This window comes from Aspergillus pseudonomiae (assembly GCF_009193645.1).
Source record: "Aspergillus pseudonomiae strain CBS 119388 unplaced genomic scaffold BDV37scaffold_63, whole genome shotgun sequence".
Classification (NCBI taxonomy): domain Eukaryota; kingdom Fungi; phylum Ascomycota; class Eurotiomycetes; order Eurotiales; family Aspergillaceae; genus Aspergillus; species Aspergillus pseudonomiae.
In genome coordinates, this window is record NW_022476055.1 from 127451 (window position 1) to 153842 (window position 26392).

Below are 26392 nucleotides of genomic sequence, written 5' to 3' on the forward strand. Positions count from 1 at the left end.
CGAGTGAACAAAACTTCCATGTTACATATTCAATGCCAAGAAAACGAAGATGAGAGTACAAATATTCGCTCGGGTGTACATGACTGGCCTTTGTCAAGCCTTCCTTGATTAAATCTTGCAGATTTCCCCAGTAATGGTATCGTTGCGGCTCCTTTAGTCAACCATCTTTCCGTAGAAAGGGATACCCATGGCACTGAGGAGAAGCCGGGCATCCTTGTCCGTCTTGGCTGAGGTGTGGATGGTAATATGGGCACCGGGAATCATCTTCGGAGGATACCTAAAGGTCGAACGTACGTTAGCCAAATGTCATACGCGGTCTCTTCCCGGTACTGGCGTGGTAGTAAGACTCACATATCATAGTTCACCTCGATCTCAGGGAACAGAGCCACGTTCTCAGGCTCAAGACCAAAGGTGATGTTTCCACTGCTGTCACCACTGCTACCCTTGACACCCTCCCAGTCCTTGATCCTGGGCATAACAACATCAACCAACTTTCCAAAGAAGTGCAACATATCTTCACCACGAAGCTCTGCTTTGACAGCAACGGTATCTCTGCCTGGTGCAATACTCCAGGTGGCCACACTGGTCTTCGATTTGAAGGTTTCCACTCTAGCGTTGGAGATAGCCTGAACAGCCATTCCTGCAACATGCAACCATGACGAATTCTCCTGGGCTGCTTGCTTGACGTAGCTGTGAATGGTGATGCGTTCTAGCTGGGGGACATTGTTGAAATTGATCGGCTTCCGGAGAAGACGGAGGACATCACCTCCTCGGGGTCCACGGAGCGGCCTATTCTTGTGGTATGGAGAGCTATCATCCCATGAGCGAAGACGGGGGGCCTTTTGTGGTGGTTTGAAACCCGGGGGGTTGTGAACATAGCAGAGGGTGAGGATGTCGGACGCGACGGTGGACTGGTATGTTTGCTCTACTCGGGGAAGAGAGAAGGGGCCCGGAACGTAGAGTCGGGAAGAGGGATCGGATGGCGGAGGGGGCTGGTGAGGGTGTAGAGGACCACGATCATATTTGGGAGAACGAAATTGATAACTGGAAGTTATTGGTTAGAGACGAACGTTGACCGGGGGTTTTTGATCCGGATCGCAAGATGCTCGAGGGAAACTCACCGACTGCGTGGCAGTTGCTTCTTCCGTGCCTTGGTCCTTGCAATTGGATCGAATGACTTCACAGTAGCCTCAGAAAGCGTTGTCGAAGTCAGAGAAGTCGCCGATTCAAGTTCATTGAGGTCGGCCGGCGCGGCCTTCGACGAGGCTTGGTCGGAGACATTGCGCCGCAAGCAGAAGCCCTGTGGGCGAGCGGTGGGGACAAATGCCCGTGGCAATGACCTTGCCAGGTATCTTGGAGGCTCACTAGCAGCCATTGTGGTCTACACGGGACGTTGTCGCTGTAGACTAGTTCAAGGCCGGGCATCCCAAAAATTGTTTTCCGGGTCGGAGACACATCGACTTCGGGGCATGATCACGTGAATACGATAAGGCTGCCTGAAGGGCCTGGCGGCAATGTCAGGCAACGAGCAAAAGCTCCGCAGACAGAAAGGCGGGAGGATCCACATGTGATCAGCTTCAATCAATCATCCCCGCGCCAAATCCAGCAAGCTAGGCATCCATAACTTTAGATCGCTGCCGATCCGGTGCCAAAGTCATGAGTTATTGACTTTAGGGCTTCGCAGCACTTTTGCTTCCCTAGACTGACCGCTGTCGCCCGCTGGATCTGGCGCTCTACTCAAATTGCTCTCGTGTCACACATGTGATGTCACTGGACGATTTCAGCTGAAGCCTAGTATACGCAATTTCCTCGACTCACATTAGATCTCAGCTATCAGAAGAACTAGACACATGATATGTCTAGTAACCGTACTAAGAATTGCTCTCACACGCTTCATGGAAATATTGGAGCCTGAATTAATACTTTCCTCATGTCGACATATATCTAACCCTCATTCCGCCACACCTGTCTCCTGCTCTGAACCCTAATCAGCAAAAGCCACATTACAGCGTACAAAATGAGCGGCATTCACAGGTTTCTCACTAGGCGCGAGCGAAATAGCAGAGATGGAAAGAAAGACGAGGTACAGTGCAACCCAAGATCGCTTAAAAGTAGTCGTCTATATGCTTAGTTGCTAATATTGCTTTCTCCCAGTCTTCGAATATTCTTTCCCGTCCCCTTTTCCGTGGCTTCTTTTCGTCGACCCAAGCACCAATAGATACAGACGAGGAACAGCAGAAGAAGGTGAGAAAGGTAGCCTCTAGGTGCATGACCTATGCAGTGGAGCTTATGAAAGCAGGTCAAGCTCCTTGAGCGTCGCATCGCGCAGCTCGGTATCACCAATCTTAAAGAGGAGCACTTTGGCTATGCCCTACAATCATCGCATGCCCAGGGAGATGTAGACAAAGCGTTTGACTTACTACTACTTCTCGAGGACTCTATAGAAGGGATCATAAGGGGATATACGCCAAGTACGAAGCTTCTGGGAGCAGAGAATCGTCAAGGAGTTACCTGCTATTTAGACGCACTTCTTTTTGCGATGTTTGCTCGTTTAGATTGCTTTGAGGCTATCCTATACAAATCCTTCAATGACGAGCCTCGTCGAAAACTTGTCATACTGTTAAGGCTCTGGGTCAACATGCTGCGGTCAGGAAAACTTATAACAACGGACCTCGTACGTGTGCTATTTCTGCTTACGCTGCAACGAGAAGAGACACTGACGGGATGTCTGAAGACCAAACACCTGCAGGACGCACTAGCTGAATGTGGCTGGGAAGATGCTGCTAAGCTACGTCAGCAAGATACGTCGGAAGCGTTCACATTTATTACAGGAAAGCTGGAGTTGCCGCTCCTTACTTTAAAAATGGACATCTATCATACGGGGAAGGAAGATGCAAGCGATGACCACAAGTTTGTTAATGAAAGGTTACTAGAGGTTGCGATACCGGAGCCTCATGATGGAAACACTGTCACACTCGAGGATTGTTTGGAATCATACTTCAACAATCGGATAGAAGTGAAACGACACCTTGAACGGCGTAACACTGTGGGATCTACTAAATCGGTAGACTCATTATCGAAGGGTTTCACGACGCACGTCGAGACAGTGGAAATTAGTCCATCCCCTTCGACATCCCCGACAACCCTATCACCTCCTCGACTTGATGAAGTGACCCCAATCTCGTCGGTGACGGAAACAAGTGGCTCAAACACACCTAAGCCCAGGCGAAGCAGCATCGTCCAAGAACGTTTTATTCCTGACTCAGAAGGCGATGGAAACATGACATCACAACGAAGAGGCTCATATCGGAAAGAGGTCATGATGCCTGCATGGCAGTTCTTTAGTTTGATACGTAAGACCTACTGTTACGTTCCTTATACTCGCGGGTGATAACATCGATATAGCTTGGTATACGGATAATACACCGACCAATGATGCACAGGTTGCAGCACATTTTTCGTCAAAACGACCAATACTGGGATTGTGCCTAAAGCGTTATTCTATGTTACCAAACGGTAAAGCCGTCCGACTTAATACCTTCATTGATATACCAACAGAGATTGGACTACCCCATTTCATCCAAGATGATAACTTGGACGAAGAGGGTCCGATATACGGGAATTTTAAGCTGTCCTTGCAGGCAATGATTTGTCATAGAGGCAACTCGGTTGACTCAGGGCATTACATTGCTATTGTTAGGGGCACTAGTGCTGGTGCTCCCCCAACTAGCTCTCATAGTTCGGAGACAGCCTTTTCGGATACCACCAAATATTGGATGCGATTTGATGACTTGGCCGCGGAGCGTGTGACTTTAGTTGATATTGAACGAGCCCTGAAGCACGAGTCGCCGTATCTTCTATTTTACCAAATCCTGCCGGTCAATGAAGATGCTGCGGCGGTCAATCTCCCAGACACGGCGCCTTCTTCTGAAATGTCAGATGATGTTCAGGAAATAGACATCTCGGCAATATCCCAGAAATTAAGCACCTCGGGGGGTGATCTTCCTGAAAGTTGGCATACGGAGGGACTCCGCTCGAACAGACCGAGCTTTGAAATCACCGCCCCGGATAATGCAGAAATCCTGCCTCTGGAGCAGAATGACAGAAAACATAGTGTGGCCTTCTCCGACGCAGTTGAGTCGAATGCCTCTGGAGGACTTCAGGTACGAGCGGTGCCATCGACGTCACCGAGACTTGGCCCAAGAGACGATGATAGAGGGAGGAACTCCTTCTCATTTTCTCGGCATACCTCAAGGAACCGGAGAAGCGCACCTGGCAGCCGTGCGGGGAGCCAAACTAGCGAAAGCAGAATTAGTGCTACATTCTCACGTTTCACCGGTCGACGCAGCAGGGATAAAGTCAACGGCGATGGCTTCTCGACTGAGGACGATGAGTTTGCTGTTGAGAACATGCCACCAGGCGAGGGGGCTATGTCAACAAGCAGTGAAAGCAATGAGAAAAGTCCTACACGCGGAAAGGAAAGCACCAAGAACAAAGGGAAGTCTAAGGAGAAGTCCAGGGAGAAGATTGGGCGAAAGCTGGAGCGGGAGTGCTCTGTAATGTGAACGATGCATCTTTGACAGTTCCATGATTGATGCTTTTCATGATTCCACACTTCTAGAGAGAGGTGCTTGATACCCAGCCACTTGTTATTTATCTCAGCCACGCAAATTCGGGCTGGTGTTACTGTGTATAGACTATGAGCGAATGCATTAGAAATAGACTTTAGGGGCGGGATTCTGTATAACAAGGACCCTGGATGTTGTACGGTGGTAGACCGGTCCACAGTAGGTAACTGGTTGTGCTATAAGAAATGCTTCATTGATAGAACAAGACCAGTGTGTGCCTCAGGCAAGAAGAGTCATGCCAAGGCATCAACAGCTGTCTTAGCTTCCCCATCCCGCCCTATCGGTATCAATCGCTCAGTCAACAGCTTGACACAAGCTCGTTTAGCAACTGTTCGACCCTCTTTCTCGGGGAACCCGCTATGATATAGCACTTTTTGTCACTATTAGCGCATCATGGCGCTGGATGCATCAAACGGTTATGTTGCTCCTAGCAACTTAACTGAAACCCCCGACTCCGCACTCTTCGATGTCCGACGTGTCCAGCTTCAGTTCCCGCTCGCTGCGGATTTCGTCGCTGCGCAAGTTGCGAACAATGTACTCATTCTGGCTCTCGCAACCAATCGTATTCTTAGAATTGACTTGGAAGCCCCCGAAGATATAGACGGTATGTCGTGCCCTGTGACTCGCCGAATCTCCAAGTTCCCCCTCGTTACGATGTTAATTCGGCTGTTCTAGATATCGACCTTCCAAAGAAATCCTCGGAAATAGGAGTTATTCGTCGCATGTTCCTGGACCCTTCCGCATCCCACTTAATAATTACCACCACCCTTGGCGAGAACTACTATCTCCATACCCAGTCGAGGCAACCCAAACCACTGTCGCGGTTGAAGGGAGTTTCAATTGAGTGTATCGCCTGGAACCCATCGCTTCCGACCGCTTCTACTAGGGAGATACTTCTAGGAACTACAGATGGCCATATCTACGAGGCTTATATCGAGCCCTCCACCGAGTTCTATCGTCGCGAGGAAAGATACGCCACCGCTGTGTATAAAGTGCCGGAGGCTTCGCCGGTGACAGGACTTTGGGCGGAGCTAGTTCAAACTCAGTCGGAGCAGAGGCGCGTGCTGATAGCGACCCATGGAAGGTTAACATATTTCATAGGGCGGACGGGAAGACATGGAAGAGAAGGCGGAGGCTCTATATACGCCGATCTCTTCCAACGAGAAACACCTTTAGTGCACGAGGCCCAAAAGGCTTCAAACGCTGCACCTTCAGCCCTGGCCATATCACCAAGCGCTGCGGATAGGAACACTGCGAAGGAGTTTGCGTGGCTTAGCTCCCAAGGTGTATATCATGGCCAGCTTCCATACTCTTCTGAGAAAGTGAACCAACCCTTTGAGGCTGCGAATATGCTTTCGCGGTCATTCTTTCCAGCTACTGAATCTGCGCGAGGAGGCAAAAGGCTTATTCAGAATCCTATTACTGCTATGACGCTTTCGCAGTGGCATATTCTAGCCCTCGTCGAGGGTAGAGTTATTGCCGTGAACCGCATGAACGAAGAGATCGTTTATGACCAGGCTGTATTGGAACCGGGACAGAGTACGCTGGGTCTCTTGGCAGACTCTACACAACAAACCTACTGGTTGTTCACCAATCAAGAAATCTTCGAGATCGCAGTCGAGGACGAGGACAGAGATATTTGGAAGGTGTTTCTGCAGAAACAGATGTTTGATGAGGCCCTTCATTACGCTCGCTCCAGCACACAAAAGGATGTGGTCTCCACTGCTTCAGGTGACTTTCTTGCCAGCAAGGGCCGATATCTGGAGGCGGCCAAAGTCTGGGGTAAGAGTAGCAAGGGGTTCGAGGAGGTCTGTTTGACTCTGATTAATGGCGGGGAGCACGACGCTTTGCGAAAGTATCTTCTTGGCCAATTATCAACCTACAAAAAATCATCGTCAATGCAGCGGATAATGGTTGCAAGCTGGTTGGTAGAGGTGTTCATGACCAAGTTGAACTCCTTGGATGATAACATGGCCACCAACGCGGAAGTGGCAGAGGGAACAAGCACTGAAGATATCAAAGGCCAACTCAGTGGTGTCCGTTCTGAGTTTCAGGAGTTCGTCACCAAGTATAAGTCCGACCTCGATAAGAAGACGGTGTACGGCATAATCAGTAGTCACGGTCGGGAAGAGGAGCTGCTATATTTCGCCACAGCCGTCAGTGACCACAATTATGTGCTTTCTTACTGGATCCAACGCGAGAAATGGCCAGAGGCTCTGAATGTTCTCCAGAGACAAAGTGACCCTGACGTATTCTACAAATACAGCAGTGTGCTTATGACCCATGCAGCTACTGGTTTGGTCGATATCTTGATGCGACAGACGAACCTTGACCCCGAAAAACTTATACCTGCTCTGCTGAACTACAATAAGATGTCAAATGTTCCGCTTAACCAGAACCAAGCTGTCCGATACCTCAATTTCATCATCGTCAACCACCCAAAACCCTCACCGGCAGTGCACAACACACTTATATCAATACATGCTTCGAGCATCTCCTCCTCGGAAGCAGGGCTCTTAACCTATCTTCAGTCACAAGCTTCATCTCCACCCCCTTACGATGCGGATTTTGCCCTTCGTCTTTGTATTCAACACCAGCGCTTTCAGTCATGCATCCACATCTACAGCGCTATGGGACAGTATCTCCAAGCAGTAGAGCTGGCTCTGCAGCATGAAGATATTGAGCTAGCAGCTATCATTGCTGACAGACCGGAGGGGAACGATAAGCTTCGAAAGAAATTATGGCTCCTCGTGGCCGAGAAGAAGATTCAACAACCTGGAACCGGTATTAAAGACGCTATTGAGTTCCTTCGCCGATGCGAACTCCTCCGCATCGAAGACTTGATTCCGTTCTTTCCAGACTTTGTTGTCATCGATGACTTCAAGGATGAGATATGCAGTGCTCTGGAAGATTACTCCCGGCATATTGACGCCCTGCGCCAGGAAATGGACAACTCAGCACATACAGCGCGACAGATCCGATCCGAAATCGCGGCTTTGGATATGCGCTACGCCATCGTGGAACCCGGAGAAAAGTGCTGGCTTTGTTCACTCCCAGTTCTGAGTCGGCAACTCTTCGTTTTCCCATGTCAACACGCCTTCCATAGCGACTGCTTGGGGAAGGAGGTGCTCGAGGGAGCCGGTGGCAAAAAGAAGTATATACGGGATCTGCAAGCGCAGCTAAACAACAGTGACATAAGTTCATCTCGACGGGAGGAGATAGTCAAAGAATTAGATGGCTTGATAGCAGAGGCTTGGTAAATACCTACCCCTTCCCACCAGGCAGAAAGAACAAGGTGCAGCTAACTCATGGATAGTATCCTCTGCGGAGACCATGCGCTCAAACAAATCGACAAGCCATTCATAACGGCCTCTGACGCGGCAGACGACTGGGTATTGTGAGAGCAATGTTTCGATGTAATTCCCACCTCTGTTATCGTTTTATTTATGAGTTATATCCTGGAGTGTTTCTCTTTCCGATTTGACGGGCGTCGTTCCACCGACTTCCGCATGAAAGAATCCGTTATGTTTATACCATTGCCTTACAAGTTGTTAGAATATATCCCAATCCAGAAGTCCGCCTATACGCACGTAACCCAGATATTGACATTGGTCATTACCCAATACTCTATATAATTTAGAGAAAACCAACAGACGATAGTCTACATAACCACCAACCAACCACCCAGTCCTCTCACAACCAAGACAGTAAACCAAAAAAAGGAATAGAACAAGAAGAAAGAGAATGGTAGTCATCATAAAAGCCTCAAAAGCTCCAAATCCTTCGCAACAGCAGGACTAAACGGCGCACAATCTTCCAAGAACTGCAGCATTTCCTGACTCCACCGCTCCCAGTCCGGGGGCAGCGTACTCCGGAGACGGGGATCCGGGGAATGAGAGATACAATAGAAGAGGAGGACCTGGCCGAAGAATCTACATCGAATCAGTTTCTTGCTAGTCCACTTTGACGAAACTGGAAGATAATTCGAGAAGAAAGCGAGGGGGGGGGGGGGGGGGGGGCGCGGAAGAACATACTGGGAACAAAAGGCAAACTTGATCGGAATACAGCTTTTCATGTTTTGGAAGATGCCGCCGACGACGGGCCAGTCCATGGCGTTTTGAAGGCCGCTGCGGACTTGTTCGAGGTCGTCTTCCGAGAGGGAGGCCGGGATGCGGAGGGCTTTGTAGAGGTATGGACGGCCGATGTGGAAGTTGGCGATCTTGAAGCGGCCGCGGAGCATGGCTTCTGAGACGGCGGTTGCGGGGGAGAGCGGCCGGTTAGGATCTAGAGGGAGGGGGGAGATGGGGGTTGACGGCGACGTGATGGGGGTTGTGGTGGCGTTGTTGGGGTTTGCTGGGGTGGCTGCGTGGGTATCTTGGAATTGGATGGCGGGTGGGAGGTTGAGACGCCATTGCTCGAGTTGGTGGTGGAGCTCTGCGTTGATAGCTGGGAGTGGGAAGGTCCCTGAGTCGGCTGGTGTTGTTGTTGTACTGTTAGCTTTGATATTAGATTTAGACGGAGTGGTCTGTGGCTTACAGTAGAAGTACAATGAGTGACGGATGCGAGTGAGGATGATGCGGTGGGCGACCTGCGCGAGGAAATGGTATTGAAAGAATGAGTCGTCTAGCTCTTGTGAGGCGGATCGAGGAGGTACCAAGCCAACAGTTTCGAAGCTGATGAACTTTGGAATAGGCACGAATTCCTCGAGTCGGGCTAGGCCGCTGGGAGGGAGATGCAGTTCTTGCACGAGGATGGTCTCGTTCATTAAGCAGTTCCAGTATACGCGGGACTTCATATCACCCTCCCATTCATCGAAATTGACGTCGTGGCTAGAGGTATTCGTCAGTATAGCGCAGAGTGAAGATGTAAACCTGATGGACTCACTTGGTCATCATTTGGAGACAGCACGTAGCAGCGCGGTGAATCATAGCCCACGCATCCATCGGACGGAGGATTTGGCTGTAATAGACTCTATTTATCTAATTAGCCAATAGCCCGGGACGGTAACGAAAGGGGTCGCGTACGATGACAGCATATAGAATTGACAGCTCTGAAGGTCGTTATCGCACATCAAGAAGCCAATGCGTCGACGTGCCTCATTGAAGAAACGTAGGCCCAGCGGCTCCTCATGGATCACCGCCATCCAGTCTGGCGGTTCAAAACGATTGCTCCGTGTACCAGGTAGCGGATAATTCCCTTCTTGATGAGCCTGAACAGCATGGCAGCCCAATGCTAAAATATTCAAAACTAGGCAGCTTTCTATTGTGTAGCCGAATCCGCTCTCAATTGCCGCCCAGATCGTGAACGCAAAGTAGAAGTTCTTATCCATGATTGGGGTGAAAGGATTGAGCGTGGCAAAAAATGCATCAGAGAGACCTTTGATCATTGCCAGCGGAAGCGACTCTAGCCAGTCATCACCAGCCTGTGGAGGATATGGACAAATGTACATGGGGAGCTGAGGTCTTTTGGCCTCCATGTCGATAACGTAGTTCTTCCCTAGTCTTTCATGGGCTTCGAGTAGTCTCTTGGGGAGAATATCCCGGGCCCCTGGCCAGAGGATCACCCCATGCTGACTGAAAGAGATGGATACTAGCCCGTTCGAGTTTGTGACCTTTTGATGCTCATCAAACTCAAAATCGTCGTGTTCTATAGCGTCAGGAGTAAGGCCCTGTGCCAGGGGATTCGGAACAGACGTCCGGACATTGAAACCCTGACTGCTGCGCCCTGGGGTGCTCGTATCTAATGGGCTATCAATAGTTCGAGGAATGGGCCTCGGACGTGACTGTAAATCATTACAGATGGATGACGGAAGACTTTCGAGTTTGGTCTCCATTCGATGGAGCGTGCTCATGATCAAGCTGAGCGAGTGGTCTCGTCTGCGCCACGTTAGTAAAACGCAATTGGGAGCTAATACGCTACTAAAGTTACGTACTTGGACGATTTGCGTTCGTTGTAGACGCACTCTAGACCGAGGGACTTGCACAGACCACATTTTGGTCGGGATTCGTCGCATCGGGTCTTTTTGAGCCGGCATGTTTCGCATGCCTATTGTACGGGGTTAAACGGGGAACGGGGAAATGACAACTGGAGACGTCAAGGAAGACTTACGACTGTGGCAATAAAATTCCGAGGCTTTTTGCTCGAGGCTGCCGACTGTGACTGGTCTTGCGTGGGTGAGAGAAGGTCATTGATAGGTAATAAACCATTATGACTGTTATCGATATGCTCCGGCGGCTGAGAGCCACCGGGAGAGAATGACTCCTGGTATGAACGCTTGCTCATTGTGCATGGTTGGGCGGGAGAATTAGCCTCCACTGAGGATTACGGCATGAAACCCGGAAGCCAGACCATAATTTCGACGCCAGAGATGAATCTGATATCGCGATCTTTTCGCATGATTGACTGATTCATTGGAATTTCTGCCGGAGTGGAGGCGCCGAACTCCGACGGGCCAATCACCGGTAGGTCATATGATGTTATCAATGCTTATCGTTATTTAAGTCGGATTTTCCAAAAAGATTAGATCCTTTTACTTAGTATGTCCTCCGTAGGTATCTCATGGTAAAGCATCAAAACATCTTATTTACTCCTCCACCGTGCCTTCCTTCTTGGCCCCTCTCACAGAATTCCATTTCATCCAGAGTGCAGCCACCATCCCCACGCAGGCCGCAGCGACACCGGCCCAGAAAGCTCTTGTGACAGCCGAGTTGTAGATCGCAATCACCCGTTCCTTCTCTGATGCAGGTACATTCTTCAGAAAGCCCGTCGCTCCCTGCTCTATGACGCTGCCAACGTCTAGACTAGGGACACTGGACAAGCCCTCTCGAAGGAGGTTTGTGAAAATATTTTGCGACACGGAAATAGAAATTGCGGCACCGATACTAATGGAAAAGCCAACCGCCGCCATACCAACGGGGATATCCTTGGCGTCAAGCGCAGTCTGAATTGCCGACCAAGGTTGGGGGAATGCCAGCCCGATGCCGATACTAAACATGACCTGCCATCCGACCCAGGCAGAATCTGTGGTCTTTGGGGTGAACCTTGTTAGGAACCCGAATCCAATGGCCATCATTGTGGAACCCAGCAACATGAGAGGTATGTAATATCCAATGGCAGAGACGATGAAGCCGGAGCTGATTGCGGCAATGGAAAGGCCAATAATGGAAGGAAGAAGCATTTGCCCGGATTTGGCTGCTGTGGCACCCTTGATCGCTTGAAACCAGATGGGCAGCTTTGAGGTATGTTAGCCATGTTAAGCTCACCATCGCGAATGGCATCAAGTCAGGCGACTTACAAAGTAATCGATGACGTTGAAGGCCGCCGATGAACAGAAGGCGTAGATTAAGCATAGACCGGCAGTTCTGTTGAGTATCACAGATCGAGGAATTGTAGCGTCATCTTTTTTCAGCACCTCGAAAACAACGAAACCTCCAAATGATACTGCGGCGACTACCAGGACAGCAATGACTCTACCGCTGCCCCAACTGTACGTAGTGCCACCCCATTGGAGCGCTAGCAGGAGACAAACAACGCTTCCAGTGAATATGAGAAGACTCATAATGTTGAGCTGCTTGATTTTGGTTAAGAATGGCTCGTCGGTAACTTTTTGATTCTCCGGATTCTTGAAGAGGAAGATAATCACAACCATTGTGAATCCACCCACAGGGAGGTTGAGCCAGAAACTACCACATTGCAAGGGGTGTCAGAAGCCGGTTCTCCCAGACAAGATCTGCAGTACTCACCACCATCGCCATGTGACGTAGGTTGTAAGAGCACCTCCAATCACTGGTGCGACGATCATTGCAATACACTCGAGGCCTCCGACGGTACTATTGCATATCGGCCTCCAGCGAAGCGGAACTGTATGGGAAATTGCGCTGTCACACGAGTAATCAGTACCCAAACATGGTTGGCTAGATCAAGAGGGACAGAACTGACATTAAAACCCCGTTAAGGATCCCAGAGGAGCCACAGCCCGCGATGGCCCTTCCGACGATGAATGCAGCTGAACTCGGCGCTGAGGCAGACACAATGGACCCGATTTCAAGGACGGCCACCGCCATAACAAGAACCCATTTTACCCGGAATTGCTCGTATAGCTTTCCAAAAAGAAACTGCGTTGAACATGTTGTAAGTCGGTCTATGGCTCTCGTCAGCTAGTGATCCAGGATCGGCGATACTAGATCCCAAATGAGCCTATATCACCTACATGCTGAGCCATACCATCCAATATCGGTCAATGAATGGAATTCATTGGTCAAGGTGGGAGTTGCTGTGCCCACGATGGTATTGTCCTGCAGTCCTGCGAGTCAGCTGATGTGCTGCAGACGGCGACGCTAATACTTGCAAGCCCTAAAATAAAAATCCCAAGCCCCATCGCAAAAAACACGGGCAGCTGCTGCCACGGCCGGAAATCCATTGGTTCATTACTACCCCCTAATGCCTCTTCATTGGAAATTGGCTGGATATCAGGGTCTGTCGCCTGGATAGCTTTTTCGCCATTTCCCGCCATACTATACAGGTAAATGGTATTGCCAGTCGCAGCGGCTGCTGTCAATAAGACTATCCCTACCAGAACAAGATCGCGGTCAACAGAGTAAAAGGACGCAGGATCGCAACAAACTGAAATGTGAACTTAGCAGAATGTTGTGAGACCAAACCCGGGCGCCCTTGGGATATCCCAGAGCCTGCCCTCATGGGCAGGCTCAGCATATCCCTGCAGCACACCATATTCTATCTAGGCCACCACGGACTCCCTAATGGTGCTATCCTGGCTCGGAATAATATAAGTACTAAGATCGGCAAGCCAAACCGCTCGGACCACCTCTAATAGACAAAGAATTCCTGGCATCATTGCATCCACTATTGGCTAACACCCCTGCAGGCTGGCCCACTAAGTGTCGCCGACGTAGCCGGCCCTATCTCCAGCCTATCTCCCGTTCAGAAAGTATCTTCTAATTTGTAGATAGCAATAGTCATTCTAAGGAGTATGTCTTACGGTATATAATCATCATCAACGCGGGCGGCCATGCTTGGATTTCATACCGGTGCGTGTGAATGTAGACCAGGAGGAGCGGCCCCCGGAGATCATGTTGCAAGATGGAAAACATGCTATATAAAGTCCAGTTCAATAGTTAAATGTTTGTTTAATCTTAATTAAATTTTATATTTTAGAGGAAGATACTACTATATTACTATACTACTATATACATTTAGAGATTAACCACCTAATGTTGGTGGTGTAGTTGGTGACGATACTATTTACAGAATAGCCTTTGCCAGCCCAAGCCCTAAGTCAGCCATTGGCACAATTACTAACCTATACATAACATCTGATTTCCGCTCTTTCGCGAATGTAGTATGCGATCATATATGATAGATGATTGATAATGCAATGTGAGATTCCCAGTACTTCCATACCGATATGTCTATCGTGAATATCAATATAGTTGAGAAAGTGTTGGCTTTCGAACCCTGTTAACTCAATCAGACTGACATGATTCACGTGGGCATGTTTCTGCGATAGGAAGGCGGTGAATGGAGGGACTGTTCCGAATATCTGCGTTTTATGGACGCGACTCCAGAGCTACATTTGACCCAGCTGATGCATGAAGTCAAAGTAAGTAGGTAGTAGTTTGTCTTACCAGCAGACGTGGCTGGCTGTGGAATATAATGTCACATGAGCATCGCCCAGGCGAGCAGGAGGATGTCAACTCGCTCACGGTGAGTGATATGGGAGATGACGGTCAGTCTAAGTCTAGCTACAGAAAACAAGAGCCGTTGACTTACTATTTTCAATAGTCAGCTTAACCTTGGATCCCAGCTTGCTTGAATTCTCTTTCCCGTATATACCAACGTCATCTGAGCTATACCCTATCAACCCATTGGAGATCGATCAACAACTTGATCAACACTTGGTACCACTGCCCACTTTTCTAGATCATGATCTGGACAGGGAAAATCAACTAGTGTTATCTGGGGATGGCTTTATTGACAGAACTGCGTGGCTATCTACTGGCTCAGACCTCCAACAACTACACAGTGCTCGTCCCAATGTCTCATCAAGCACCATGGCCGACGGCACTTCAGCGACTGAGCCAGGCGTCAGTGCCGAGGAATCTGAGCATACTACCATATCACAGCCCAAAATACCCTCCAGCGCTCGTACTGGTCTCCCCCGGCGCAGGAGCCGCTATCTAACCCGACGGCAGGATCAACAGAGCGGCCCGATTGTTATCCCAAATGCGAATGCAATGGGTCCCATGGAGAGATGGCGTGAGTCTCCACCAGAGGATGAGCCGGCGTCTATATCAGCTATTCTGGACGCCTTGAAAAAAACACCAACCCAGCGGTCGACTCAAAGGAGCAGCCGCCCGGCTACACACAACACAGGGCAAAATGTGCTCCGCCATTATAGGCGAGCTCCATCCGCAACAAGCGGCGAATCTAGTGGCTCATCAAATGCGTCTTTCGGCTCCGCCCTATCACATTCTCCTTCTGATGATCCTTTAAGCCGTATCTCTAAAAGCCGGACCAGCAAAAATACCGTGCAGGCACGAGACAAAACTGATAAGCCTCGGCGATTTTGCTGTACCTTCTGTTGTGATAAGTTCAGGAGCAGATATGACTGGGCTCGGCATGAGAAATCACTCCATCTGAATTTGGAGGCGTGGTATTGCGCTCCCCATGGGACCGCCGTCTTTTCAAGAGTGACAGGAAGAAAACACTGTGCGTTTTGTAACGCACTAGATCCTAGTGCAGCACACCTCGATCAGCACAACCATAATGTATGCCATGGTGACACTGGCAAGCCCCGCTCCTTTCGTCGCAAAGATCATCTAGTGCAACATCTGCGTCTCATGCATAATATTGACACTTTACCTCTCATCGATGATTGGAAGATTTCACATTCTGCTGTCCCGTCACGTTGTGGGTTCTGTGAGCACAGTATGGATACTTGGGAACAACGAGTTGACCACCTGGCTGAACACTTTCGGAAAAATGCTACGATGAAAGATTGGAAAGGTGACCACGGGTTTCCACCCTCCATTGCTGCTCAGGTTACGAACTCTTTACCCCCTTATCTGATAGCAGAGGAGTCTCAGAGTCTGATTCCGTTTTCTGCGACCAACACACACGTTCAGGATCATTTTGCGCAGATCTCGTCGCGTGCCCATTATCTTACTGAAGAGCAGAAGGCGAGCCCGGACAAAGTTGGCGAAGATGCCCAAGCAGAGGCTGCCGCTAAGCCAAACATTTCCATGTCGGAGCTCAGCTCCTTTACACAGGTTCTTACACTGCATTTAAGTCACTATGCCCGAGAGAAAATCAAGCAGGGTGTCATGCCTACAGACGATATGTTCCAACAGGAAGCAAGACGAGTACTTTACGATTCCGAGGACTCGTGGAATCAGACTATCGCTGATAACCCGGAATGGCTGTCTGCATTTCGACATCTACACTGTGGGGAGAGGAACAGTATCGAGCCCAGATCTGGAGGGGTAGAGTCGGTAGATCACCACCTGGAAGACATCCCTCAGAGTGGTATGGGGAGATGAATTAATTTGCTCACCTTTCACTAAAATACTGTTCTATGTTAAGTGCAAACTATCCTCTGTACTTATCTCTTCTCCCTCTTCCCCGTCCGCTGTATCCGCCACGTCCGGGTGACCAACTGTAGCTTTCCCTCTGCAGTTCTCCAAATCCCAAAGAAATTCGTCGACCTTGCTTCTGTGACCTGGATATCAGACCCAAATAACCACAAGCTCTGACTGCAGCCCTCTTTATTCGCTTGCTGTTAGCGAGGGTTGTGAACTCATAGTTTTCAGTGGCTTTGCAGACTCTGACCCGCCTGGCCAAACCCGGACCTGTCAATAGCACTGGTAAGCGGATACCTTGGCCGGCCGATATAGATGGATTTGAGGAGGGCTTGAGGTATGGCCAGTACAAAACGATGACACACAGAATAGCACCCCGAGGAGCCTAGAAGCCTAAGCCGCCATCCACGCCCACAAGGGCTGGCCGGATGTAGAGCAAGGAACCTGCACGATTCCAAGGCAACCATCCGTGTCCATCCAGCGCACATGACAGTTGCTCGGGCTCAACACCAGGTAGGGAAATTCAAATGGCGGACGCCAGCACAATTATGGCAGAGATAGAATGGACGTAGCTTCCCATATAACCCCGGTTGGCCTTCATATCTACACACTCGCAGATGACTCTAGCACAAGAGATCCATGGGGTATGGACTATGGTGCCTCCCATCCTGATGCTGCAAACCACCGCGCGGCCATACTATCCGTGAATAGCTTGTGGGTGGCTAATTCTGAATCATTATTGTAGGGACTGACTTGGGTTCATCGGTTCAGGCGACTTGGAGGTTCAAAACGTCAGGTTTGTTGAGACTAGGCGGGCGAGAAGGCTGGCCACCGGTGAACTGACGGGGGTGGGACTCGTCGAGAGACATCCTCAGTATGTCAAGGCGAGAATCTGGCTTATTGATGATCGTGAATCTATAGCACGGTAAACAATCAAGAAATACTTGTGGATAACAAACCCTCTCAATGGAAACAACTGCGCTTTGTATTAGTGACACTTTGGAGACGGTCTAAGGCATAGCTAACAACATGCTCGAATCGCTGTCCTTCATCTCCTCAGTTGCCATCGAGTGATGAAACTCTCCAGCTCTTCTAGTAGGAACATATTGCGTGTGTCAACCGTGACTAGGGAGATACAGCAGAAGATAAAAAGGGCGTCCAAGGCGTAAGGCGCAAGGCGGCGATAGGAAATTTACGCCAACTCGAAAGTGATTGGCAGAGGTGCTACTTCACCTCTCCCATGAATCCACTGAGAATTAGTAAACGGCTTCGAGACCAGCATAAATTCTATCCTAAACGCAGAGATGGATGATGAAGCTATTATCCCGAGAGGCGTAGGGCGTAGGGCGCGGCCGGCACATTCTGCTTCGGGAAACCGACCCGAATCGAAGTTCTTGAAGACAGTCCTATACACCCTATGCGTGCCCTATGGCTTCGGTGATTATTTATAAAGATTATAAACCTGCATTGGAATTCGTCTAGCCGGCTGAACGAAATGTCTGAAACATTGAGTTCTTTATCCCACTCTCAATGCGGTTGTTCCGTGTCAAGCATAGGCTCATGACATCGCCTTTATCACTAGTCTCAAAGACCTACCATTCAATGACACGATCCTTTTCTATGCCTCATTCAGAGTCACCACCAAGGATCCACGTCCTCGGACTTGGAAGTATCGGTACCTTTACCGCCCATGGTCTGTCCGAAATCCCCAACAGGCCTTCCGTCACTCTCCTTCTCCATCGCGAATCGCTACTAGGCGGATTCCAGGAGAACGGAAACCAACTCCTACTTACAACACGCGAAGGTTCCCAAATCAGGCACAGTGGCTATGATCTGGAAGTATACCGGGAAAGGGGATGGTACGCCGAGCCTTCATCACCATCCTCAGCAGCCATAAACACCAACATCACGCACCTCATCATCAGCGTCAAAGCAACACAAACCGTTTCAGCGCTACAACCCCTCAAGCACCGGCTAGGCGCTAACTCCACCATCCTCTTCCTCCAAAACGGCAGCGGCATGATCGATGAAGTCAACGAATCATTGTTCCCTAACCCGGAGACACGACCCAACTACATCATAGGAGTCATCTCGCACGGCGTAACGCTCAACCGACCATTCAACGTCACGCACACTGGCTTCGCGGCGATGTCCTTGGGACTAGTTCCTCGCTCCCAAGCAACATCCCATTCCCGGGAGTCTTCATGTTCATACCTCCTCGATAATCTCCCCCTATCCCCCCGGCTGAACGCAACGCCATACCCCTATACGGAAGTCCTACAGATCCAGCTCGAGAAACTAGCCGTCAATGCCTTCTGTAACCCCCTTTGTGCCTTGAATGATGCGAAGAATGGGTTCCTGTTCACCATCCCCGACACGCGCAGGGAGATTCTTATGGAGATCTCGAACGTCGTGCTTGCGTTACCGGAGTTGAGGGATGTTGCGGGTGTAAAGGAGCGGTTTGCTGTGGATAGGCTGGAGGCAACAGTGAATGCGATTTTGACTAAGACGGCTGAGACGACGTGTTCGATGGTGTGGGATCTGAGGGCTGGACGCGAGACGGAGGTGAGGTTCATTAATGGGTATTGGGTGAGGAGGGGGAGGGAAGTTGGGGTGAAGACGCCGGTGAATGAGTACTTGGTGGAGGAGGTGACGAAAAGGAGTCGTAGATAATTGAAATCAAATGGTTTTGGAAAGCTTTTTTTTTCCCTGTAAATGGTTATTGGTCTAAGTTATCTGTGCTGCAGAGTCTAGCAGTGCTCAACGGTTAGGGCATGCATACCATCATCTGTTACGCTGTTTCCTTTGGATTTTTCAGTGGAGTGGCTATCAGTGTTTCCAGAGTATGTGAAGTAGAGGATTTTGGGAAAGAGTTGGAGCTACATATGCCATTGTTAACATTGGTACGTTGATAGGATACCACTTTCAGGAGCTATCCAGCAGTATAACGGTAGTGAATACTGGAGGCTCATCATTCTAGGGGGAAGTGTTGTATACGATATTTGCCTTGCCTTTAGATCAATTGAATGAGGCCAAAGATAGACAGGAGGGTGTTTTTCATTTGCCGAAGTCGCCTAAACTTGCACTCACGACATATCAGTGTCATCTACGCTGCCTTAGACCGGTTTTTTTTTTTTTTTTTTGCGAAGTATCTGTATGAGGTATCTTATCCTGGTGAAATAGGATCTTCTTGGGAAGTAAAAGTGTACTCGAATATATACCCTAGCTATGACATATTGTTGGCATGTTTGATCCCAGCCCTACCTTTTTGTCTACTTGCTCCAATCCTTTCTGCATTTTCTCGTCCATATACTTTGTGCGTGCTATCCTTCCCTAGAAAGCACGAAATCCCACGATCGTTTTCCGTTCACTGCTATTAAGAGGATTACAATAGCGCTTTTCTTCAACAAATTGAGGCATCACTGACTAGCTTCCATCGTTGGACTCGACGGCTGCACAGCAACAAATACGCCAATAGTTGGTACAAAGCCGAGGTATGCCCGAGGACTCAATGGCTTTGATCCCAGTTGATAAGAACGATGATATGCTTTGGAAGCTTGGTTGTTGAAGTCTACTCTACGTATGTGGCATCCTTCTTTTCTTTATTTCTTTCTGTCCGTTGCGAACAAATAGTCAGAGGCAGCATCTACTCTCTCCCAGATGTGTCTAGTTGAGAGTGGAATTATTGTCGCTTTGGTATGCAAACTCCCACTGGACGTTTATGCAAGTAAACCCTGCGACAAAGAAATATATCTTCAGAGATACCGTGGATACCTTCTAGACTATTTGGCATCGCCCTTGATACTAGTAGAACCTGTGTGATAGAGACGATATACATAAGAACTCGACATACAGTCTCGCATTTCCCTTGAGGAGTAAAGCCCTACAACCGACAGCCGCAGACGCAGACTCTGGACATTTACCATCCTATCTACATACAAATTAAGACGAATCACTTCCCCCAACAAGTCCTTCTCAAAGCACCACAGCTTTCTCCAGAGAGGACACGTAACAGCGCATCAGTAGTGAATATCTCCCAATTGGCGTGGTACTATAACAAACCGACCCATCATGCAGCATTAAAAAAAAAAAGTACATGTTGGATATATTTTACCCGTAGTACCAGACTAGTTCCAGAGACAACGTCGGTATCAAATTGAGTGGATATCTGCTGACGATGCATACGTACATCTTCTACATTCAACAATCACCAACACACAAACCGAATAAAAATAGAAGACAGCGATAACTGAAAAAAAAAGATCCTTAGAATCTCAACGAACAGGGCGCTTAACGTTCCCGTTATGCGGATTTCTCAAAGGGATGCGCTAAGAGGGTCTAGCTGGGGATCAGGTCCCCACCGCGGATGCAGCGTCAGCAACACAACAGCAAACACCCATATCCAGTGGGAAGCACACCCAGCGGCAAAGGCTGCCTTAGCTCCAGGGCTGCAGGTTGCTAGAAACAGGCAATTCGGGGGATATTCCTTGGTATGTGCATTACATTCTGGAGATGGGATGTACAGTGTACTGTGCAGAACAGGCGCTAATGCACAGCTCACTAGAGATTCTAAGACATGGGAAGGAGAGAAAAAGCTAACGACAGTAGGATGCGTCAAAAACGGTTTGAAGGCAGACAGTAGGTAGGTGCACGACGGTGGGGTATTGGAGGGCTGATCGATGATGGAATCAAACGATTCTATGCAGGGGGGGTTGGGCGTATCGCTGGGATTCAGGATCGGTGCAACTGGAATCGACTCAAACGCGACAAGGACCCCCCTCATCCCCTCCCCCCTTGTCTGGACTTTGAGCATGTTTCATAATGGTGATCTAATGGTTGATTCTAGAAGATGTGGACAGCTTGATAGGTGGTCTCGTGACCATGGTTGAGGCCATTTCCTCGGGCAAGAGATATGTCGACAAACTCAATTACCCCGAGAAATAAATATATCTTCCAAGCTCGTATTAGTAGACTACTTGTTCTCGATAGTCGGGGGTGGCGAACTTCTCTTTGAATAATTCTACGATCTTCCCCTCAAACCCTGATGTACACAATACAGGATACATGCAGAGGTGGCAGGTAAGGGGGCAAAACGACCACTTACATATGATATGCCCGGTGGATGATCTGTACGGATGTGCCGTGTAGATGCACATCTTCTGTTGGAATTTTTTTGTAAGCGCCACAGACAGTTTCTGTTGCATGCATTTTTGCAGTTTTGTGCTCATGAGGGGTAAAATAGATTCGTAATTCTCGCCATTGTTGATGAAAGTGTCTCAAAAGAGTGGAACAGATTTCCGATTAGGGATTTGTAGGGGGTTTCCCCCTTAGCGACTTAAGGCGTACGGGGGAACCGAGATGGCGAACACTCTCTCTTGTACCGGGGTCCTGTAGTTACTAGCAGAGGAGGACTAGTAGGACTAGTCCCACCCCACGCATAGGGAAAGACAAAGACCATGCGATTGAGGGATCACAGACCAAATAATCAGACGACAAATTGACTTCCTCATGGAAGGTGGTCATGTGCCCCGTGAAATCTGGGGAACCCAAAGTGGAGACCCCGTTACTTCAGCCACGTACGGTATCGGTAAACTCAGTAATTTTACCCAGAGCCGATGGGCTGGGGAAGGAGTACCAAGTAACTTACTAACTGGAGTTATTGAAGTGTTTCCAGACGCGACTTTCGTCTTGTCGGAGGAATTGTGAACACAACCAAGCCTCCGGGAAGATCGTGCGGGGTAAATAAAGTAGTGATACTTCTTCGACTCAAAGAGGCAACGAGTGTCGTGGATGGACCAACATTAGGTGGTTGATCCCTGAATGTATATTTGATGCATGTACTTTGTTGATGTTGCCAGCCTGGCAATGGCTGGTGATCTCACTTGGTTGGTGGGCTCTCTATCATTCCCCCCCCTTTCAGATTAGATGATTGCTGGGATTAATCAACTGAGATAGGGAACGTTATCCATTCATACCCCGTCGCTGATATCATCAGAGCGTTGCTTATCACTACTATCTATCCACCTATGTAAATATCGTCATCACCCGCGATAAGAGACCTCTGCCCCAAAAATATGAAGAGAGTCCATCTCCAGTTATTAGAGTTGGAAGTGATAGCAACCGATTAGGTTTCCTATCTCAACATTGTTGTTGGGTCCAATGCTGCTATCACCATGGGAATCGTTGTTGCACTACTAGTAGTCGACGAGATTCCGTCTAAATCTATCCAGCTCATTCACGCCAATCAGGGGAGTTGAACCATTGATCCATGAAAGGGTAATCATCCACACCTGCCACCGATTTGTGATGATGAGGTGGCCAGATTACAGTGAGCTCATTGTAGAACAAATGAGATGGATGGAAAGCACGGAAGATATCCCCGCGGGTCAATCCAGAACGCAACTCAATCGAAGGTCAAAGAACACCTTTTATAAATCTTTCCACTAGGAGCGTCACGAGTCCAAGTCGTAGGAATTAGTAGGAAGTAGTAGTGTTGATGGGAGCGTACCGGTACTTCGTTGGGCTGACCAACAACAACCGGTCCTCGGAAGGGATGTTGGGGATCTTTGCGAGGATCGATCGCGTGATCCTCACCAGGGCATGACCTGAGGCCAATCGAGCGCATCCGGATGGGGTAGAACCATTATCCTTGAGGACCCGTGGACGATGCCACCCCGACCCTTGACCAATTCATAGTTGAGGTCTTTTATGAAGTGCACACAGGCAGTTGAGACACGCAACCACTCTCCTGCAAGGACAAACCTTACAGACACACTCGACGAGGCGGTCAAGCGGCTGCAGCGTTTTCTTCGCCCTCACCGCCAAACATGTAGGCTGGCATGTTCCTTAGTCACTTCATAGTATGGAGTAAGTAAGCATGCCATGCCAGCCACGGGGTCGTCGAAACGTCAATCTCCCTCGAGGGCATTCGTGTCATTCGAGCTGTGCTACATCATACGTTCATCTCCCCATTCCCCTTCCCCGCCTCCTGTCTTAATAGATACTCCATCCTGAAACGAAACGTCAAGGACACACAATCAAATCCCCGCAAAACTGGGTCAAGGGCCGTTCCAGTTGCTCAAGTCGTTTACTACGCACTGGAGAAGGTCTCCCGCGTGGAGGAGAATACGGGACATTCAGTGGTTGGATCGCGACTCTTCCGCCGGGCAACACAAGAGAAAGCATGTGTGGTTCATTCATCGGCTTTTCCCTGGGACCAAGATCGGATGAACCATGAGCGTGTCAAACCTTGTAAACCTCGGAGAGAGAATTGATCTGAAAAATTAGACCTAATAGAGCAAACAAAAGTTTCCCGTTCGTTAAATGACAAACAGAAAATTCAGAAAAAAGAAACGAAAACAAAATAAACTCGAAGGGAGGCACAGGTACATCCGTAGTACAAAAAATTATTCATCATCATCACCACCATTCTAAAAAATAAACCTGCAACCATTTCATCTTCCCCATACACGCTATCCACAATGATCATCGTCGAAGCTGCCCCGGGATTTTATTTTATTTTCTTTTTCCTTGTCGAGGGAGCGGATGCTGCCATTATTGGCCACCAGGCCACCACATTGTGCTGGCGTCATGCAGCCTGGGAATAGTGCCAACTCGGCCATTCATCATTGGTCCCGATCGGCATTAGCGGCAGTGTGAGGATCCGAAAATGGAGTAGCGTTACCGCCACCGTTGCTCCGCCTTCGGGGCGAGGCAAAATCGAAAATGGAAGCAATGATGATGATGTATCATTCATCATCACCCATGTGGAGCATCTCCCGTTACGCATTTCCAATCCCCTTCGCGGCCGAGGACGGAGGAGGAAAGGAACCTCCATCCGATAGGGTCGCGGGCGTTCTCATTACCCAAGGTCTTCTATTTTTTGTCACTGGTCCCGGTGGGTAGTATTGCTATGAATGGTATCAGGAACTGACCACTACACTGCATAACGATGGAGACGGAGGGGGGGAGGACCCTGGTCTGGACCTGCAGGAACTTGGCCTTAGTCGGCACAGGACGGACCACGTCCCATGCCGCTTCGATGCTCGGGCGGCTGCCTGTAATATCTGTCCTAACGAGTAGTATTATCTCCCGACCTTATTGCTCCCCGTCTGCCTTATTGATGCAATTAGGTAGCAGCTTGAGCACACATGTCGTATTAACTTTGGACAGGCTGGAACTTATGCCACGCTATGTCCCGTGCTAAGTCTTTAATTTTTCAATTAAGGCCTCATAAACTTTGAACTAGCGCATCAAAAGTCGCATGGGTTGTTGGACTGCGCAGTAGGTTGATATGCTATCAATGCTCATATTGGGTTAGATAACATATTCGGCAACGATCACTCGGGCAATTGAATAGTTCGCAGGAATGACGGAACGAGCTTCATTTGATGCAATTCTCAATGCCAGCCATCATGACAGCGGGTGGATTGTAAGGACAACAATGGGAAACGGGAATGAATGCCTTGTCACAAAGGCAGCCAGGAATGGTCTTCCATCATCAAGAATTAAGAATATTACTAATAACTAATTTCGTTGGGATTCTTCGTCATCTCTGACGCGATCGGGAATAATTGAACTGAAAAACTGGTAAATTACTGGGTGTAACAGATGTCTGAGCCATACATACCATACCTTTTTCTCTTACAATGGAATGGGGAGGTGGGGGGAGGTGGAAGGGACACCAAAAAAAATAGAGAAGGGAAGGTAGATACTCATCCACGACACCGAAAGTGATGATGATGATAATAAAGATAATGGGAAACATTTGGGGGGATGCAGCGATATCCGTTCTGCCATCAGAAGTATGATTCATTCAGGGGGGTGTGGAGCCTACGCGCCGGAAACAGTCTAGCCGCGTCTTCTGCTCGACCTGCATCCATCGAAAAGGTTGGTGGGCCGACGAAGATCGCACGTATCGATACCACGAGGTACTGAAGGACCTTTTCTTTACTGCTGGGCAGCATTGGGGGGAACTTGGCAGTACCTTATTGTTGGGGGACCATTCGGACGAGGTATTGGTACGGTAACGAATTGTAGTCATTGACTGATCGGACTCCACCGTGTTAGTCCGACTACCCAGTCAGCAAAAGCGCTCCGTCAGGTTCTCGCTCGTTCGCCCAGTTTCTGGCAGGGAGTGGATTGGCCTGCCCTCCACCCTCCTACAGAGATGTAAAAGGTTCCGACTGCCGGTCCCATTTGACTGACTGTTTCGCCCCCCCCCCTCTGGTTATCATCCGGACCTCCTTATCCATCCATCCCTATCGCTCCTGCTGTCAACTTGATCCGCTCACCTCGACTCACTCATCACCGTCCGCCTATACCTACCGAACCATCTTCCTCTTTCCTTCTTCTCTTCCTCTTCCTCCCTCCTATCACCCGTCTTTCCTCTCCTCCTACTCTGCATCCCGTCCGTCGCTCCTCTGCACATTGCTCCTTCTCCCTTCTCCATCGTCTCCCAACACAGCTTCCGTCGCCACCCGTTATCGCCAATCTCCCGAGTGTCCTCGGACGTCCCTACTCGCCTCCTCGTTGCAGCAAGAGCATATTAGGTTTCAAAGCTCCAGACTATATCAGTGTCAGCTCCTAATTCGATCTACTGCCCAAGTTTCGTGCCTCAGTCCAATCCAACTCGATATTGTAGTGCCACTGTCCTGTGCCTGCCCTGCCGAACACCTCGGGTGACTCATTCTCAAGCCAACGTGTAAGGTACTTCGGACCCACGACTCTCTCCAATCTGCCGACCGGAGTACTGCTACGTTTCATCTTACCTACATTGAGACTACGTGTGAGGGCGTCGACTTGCAAGACTCAGACCGACGACTTCGTTGTCCTAGACTCCACCGTTCGCAACCTGAGCCGGTTGCTGGTATTCGGTTCTTCAATTTGCCCAACCTAGGGAAATCTGAAGACGCCTGGTACCAGTTGTCCTGAGCTTCAGCGCCTCTATATATCAATCTCCTGCCAATCCAGGACTATTTTGTTGCTCAGTCATCCTATGAGTCTATAGCGTCATACTTCATTCTGACCCCTCCCCTGAGTCACGACCGCCCTTGTCCTTCAACCTGGTGTTCGAAGGTCTTTAATAACGACAACTGTTTATACATCTGGCATTTACGATATCACGCAGCGTTTTGATTTGCTCTTGCTCGTCTTCTTCACTTCCAT

General features: G+C 49.2%; 7 protein-coding genes across 7 annotated transcripts; 4 read left to right on the forward strand and 3 right to left on the reverse strand.

Moving 5' to 3' along the window:
• On the reverse strand, nucleotides 1-1407 carry BDV37DRAFT_180249 (mitochondrial 54S ribosomal protein uL5m). Its single transcript, XM_032079470.1, has 3 exons — nucleotides 1122-1407; nucleotides 352-1044; nucleotides 1-277 (listed from the first exon to the last, which is right to left on the reverse strand). The coding sequence occupies exons 1-3, from the start codon at nucleotides 1373-1375 to the stop codon at nucleotides 154-156; spliced, it is 1071 nt and encodes a 356-aa protein (XP_031938813.1). The 5' UTR covers nucleotides 1376-1407; the 3' UTR covers nucleotides 1-153.
• A 610-nt stretch (nucleotides 1408-2017) lies between these two features.
• BDV37DRAFT_296239 (ubiquitin C-terminal hydrolase family protein) lies at nucleotides 2018-4957 on the forward strand (the record flags this gene model as incomplete). Its single annotated transcript, XM_032090071.1, has 4 exons — nucleotides 2018-2083; nucleotides 2155-2244; nucleotides 2300-3353; nucleotides 3406-4957. 4 exons carry the CDS (start codon nucleotides 2018-2020, stop codon nucleotides 4563-4565), a joined length of 2370 nt encoding a protein of 789 aa, XP_031938814.1. The 3' UTR covers nucleotides 4566-4957.
• BDV37DRAFT_180259 (vacuolar protein sorting protein DigA) lies at nucleotides 4794-8104 on the forward strand. The gene is made up of 3 exons (XM_032079471.1): nucleotides 4794-5232; nucleotides 5304-7884; nucleotides 7945-8104. The coding sequence occupies exons 1-3, from the start codon at nucleotides 5022-5024 to the stop codon at nucleotides 8027-8029; spliced, it is 2877 nt and encodes a 958-aa protein (XP_031938815.1). The 5' UTR covers nucleotides 4794-5021; the 3' UTR covers nucleotides 8030-8104.
• A 31-nt stretch (nucleotides 8105-8135) lies between these two features.
• BDV37DRAFT_180267 (putative C6 finger domain protein) lies at nucleotides 8136-11029 on the reverse strand. Its single transcript, XM_032079472.1, has 7 exons — nucleotides 10737-11029; nucleotides 10561-10673; nucleotides 9653-10504; nucleotides 9513-9599; nucleotides 9165-9457; nucleotides 8663-9101; nucleotides 8136-8560 (listed from the first exon to the last, which is right to left on the reverse strand). The coding sequence occupies exons 1-7, from the start codon at nucleotides 10908-10910 to the stop codon at nucleotides 8383-8385; spliced, it is 2136 nt and encodes a 711-aa protein (XP_031938816.1). The 5' UTR covers nucleotides 10911-11029; the 3' UTR covers nucleotides 8136-8382.
• A 102-nt stretch (nucleotides 11030-11131) lies between these two features.
• BDV37DRAFT_254847 (MDR family MFS transporter) lies at nucleotides 11132-13477 on the reverse strand. Its single transcript, XM_032082677.1, has 6 exons — nucleotides 12976-13477; nucleotides 12838-12922; nucleotides 12567-12768; nucleotides 12371-12505; nucleotides 11923-12310; nucleotides 11132-11859 (listed from the first exon to the last, which is right to left on the reverse strand). Exons 1-6 carry the CDS (start codon nucleotides 13138-13140, stop codon nucleotides 11212-11214), a joined length of 1623 nt encoding a protein of 540 aa, XP_031938817.1. The 5' UTR covers nucleotides 13141-13477; the 3' UTR covers nucleotides 11132-11211.
• A 1190-nt stretch (nucleotides 13478-14667) lies between these two features.
• On the forward strand, nucleotides 14668-16378 carry BDV37DRAFT_254855 (uncharacterized protein). The gene has a single exon (XM_032082678.1). It carries the CDS (start codon nucleotides 14699-14701, stop codon nucleotides 16184-16186), a length of 1488 nt encoding a protein of 495 aa, XP_031938818.1. The 5' UTR covers nucleotides 14668-14698; the 3' UTR covers nucleotides 16187-16378.
• Nucleotides 16379-17845: 1467 nt separating this feature from the next.
• On the forward strand, nucleotides 17846-18898 carry BDV37DRAFT_273633 (ketopantoate reductase family protein; the record flags this gene model as incomplete). Its single annotated transcript, XM_032085094.1, has 1 exon — nucleotides 17846-18898. One exon carries the CDS (start codon nucleotides 17846-17848, stop codon nucleotides 18896-18898), a length of 1053 nt encoding a protein of 350 aa, XP_031938819.1.
• Between the last annotated feature and the right edge of the window lie 7494 nt (nucleotides 18899-26392).